The sequence below is a fragment of the Corvus brachyrhynchos genome, unplaced genomic scaffold (assembly GCF_000691975.1).
Source record: "Corvus brachyrhynchos isolate BGI_N302 unplaced genomic scaffold, ASM69197v1 scaffold58, whole genome shotgun sequence".
Classification (NCBI taxonomy): Eukaryota; Metazoa; Chordata; class Aves; order Passeriformes; family Corvidae; genus Corvus; species Corvus brachyrhynchos.
In genome coordinates, this window is record NW_008239539.1 from 1,766,673 (window position 1) to 1,768,339 (window position 1,667).

Consider the following 1,667-nt stretch of genomic DNA (forward strand, 5'->3'; position numbering starts at 1 on the left):
TCCAGGGCCAGGTTGGACGCTGGGGCTTGGAGCAGCCTGGGCGAGTGGAAGGTGTCCCTGCCATGGCAGGGGGTGGAACTGGATGAGCTTTGAGGTCTTTTCCAACTCAAACCATTCCATGATCCTGTGAATTTGTTTTGGGGCTGCATCCCTCAGAGGTGGCCTGTGCAAATGCTGACTCTCCTGCCTTTGTGTCATGGGCTGTACTTCTCCAGGCATAAAGGTCATCGGTGGCATCAAGGAACTCACTGGAGAAGAATATGGAGTTTATGTCAAGAGGATCCTTCCAGGAGGTGTTGCTTATGCAGACGGTGAGTGAAACACAGGGCAGAGTGCCAGGAGGTCTGAGATCAGCCCACATCAAGGGTATTTGTTTCACACACTTGTTTCATACCTTATTAGATATTTCGGGTGGTTGCTCAGAGATTTTCCAGTGGTTGGGGGTATTTTTTATCATTGGGGGTATTATTTTTATCAGTTGTTCTGATACCTGTCAGCAGCCTTGGATCGGCTTCTCAGCATCTGTACAATTGCTTTGTGTGTGTAGAGCACGGCCCATCTCTGCCACACAAGAGCTTTCCTGTCCTTTCCCACCTCCCTGTGACCCCAAAACAACCAGAGATCCTTCTGCAAACTCAGCTCTGCTCTGGGTCACTGATTTCATTCTGAATATGTTCAGCTAAGTAGGTATTAGGGGAGCTGAGCTCACCTTTTACAGCTTCAGCTAAAAAGATGATTTTTTTCCCAGCTGTTACATCATTTCTCCATCCAATAAAGGAAAATAAATCCAGAACAGGTGGAAGTGCCTCTCGTGGTTTTCAACCTGACCTCAAACTGAACTACTTGACCTCAAAGTGAATTAAGCAAAAGCTTTATTGCACTTTTCACTATTTACTTTTGCAACTTCCTAGAGCAGAGGAAATGCTGGGACATTGGCACGGGGTTGTTCCGGGAGGTTGCAGAAACTTCATTTCTGGACATCTGGAAAAACAGGTTGGACGAGCATCTCTGGAACAACCAATGCATTTTTCATCCTGTTTCTGGGCACAGGGAGGAACTGCCCAGCCTCTCCCTTCAAGCTGTATTTTCCACAGTTTCTATCCATTAGTTTTCCTTTCTAGGGCGCCTGCAGCCAGGAGACCAGATCCTGGAGGTCAATGGAGATTCTCTAATTGGGGTTACAAGCGAGAGGTACCACATCCAAATGGAAATTTTCCATTCCTGTTGCTTTTGTGTGATTCTGTGAAGTGGCTTTGGCTGTGGGTTGTGTGGAGGACACCAGGGCATCACTCTGTGTGCTGTTCCCCAGAGCCAACTTGGAAATGATCAGACAGAAAGATTCAATATAACAATAGAGCAGTGAGCCCAAATTGTATCTGTGAGCTACTCAGACATTCCCCCACCCAAACGCTGGGTTTTAAACAGCTCCTGGCACCCCCACTCCATCTGCTGCAGCTTCCCAGCACGTCCTGCAGTTCCCAGCACAGGAGATCAGCTGGTGCCTGAGCCTGACAGTGCTGCTCTGTGCAGGGAATTCCTTCTGGAGCCGCAATCCAGCCCCTCAGCTCCCCACCAGGAGAATAATTAACAGCTCCACAGGAGCACCAACACTTTGGGGCTCTCCTCCCCCATTGAACACGGTGCTATCCCACTGTCTGCCTTGCATT

At 48.8% G+C, this 1,667-nt stretch overlaps 1 protein-coding gene across 6 annotated transcripts in view; it reads left to right on the top strand.

The window, feature by feature from the left end:
- Window positions 1–1,667, top strand: part of LOC103620516 (syntaxin-binding protein 4) — a 56,457-nt gene that overhangs the window by 24,583 nt on the left and 30,207 nt on the right. For 5 of the 6 annotated variants that reach the window (XM_017741307.1, XM_017741306.1, XM_017741308.1 and 2 more), the window contains exons 3-4: window positions 216–311; window positions 1,122–1,191. In XM_017741307.1, coding sequence (XP_017596796.1) covers window positions 216–311; window positions 1,122–1,191 — 166 coding nt within the window. The remainder of the gene's footprint in view (window positions 1–215; window positions 312–1,121; window positions 1,192–1,667) is intronic. The other variant, XM_017741310.1, reaches the window with a different exon arrangement.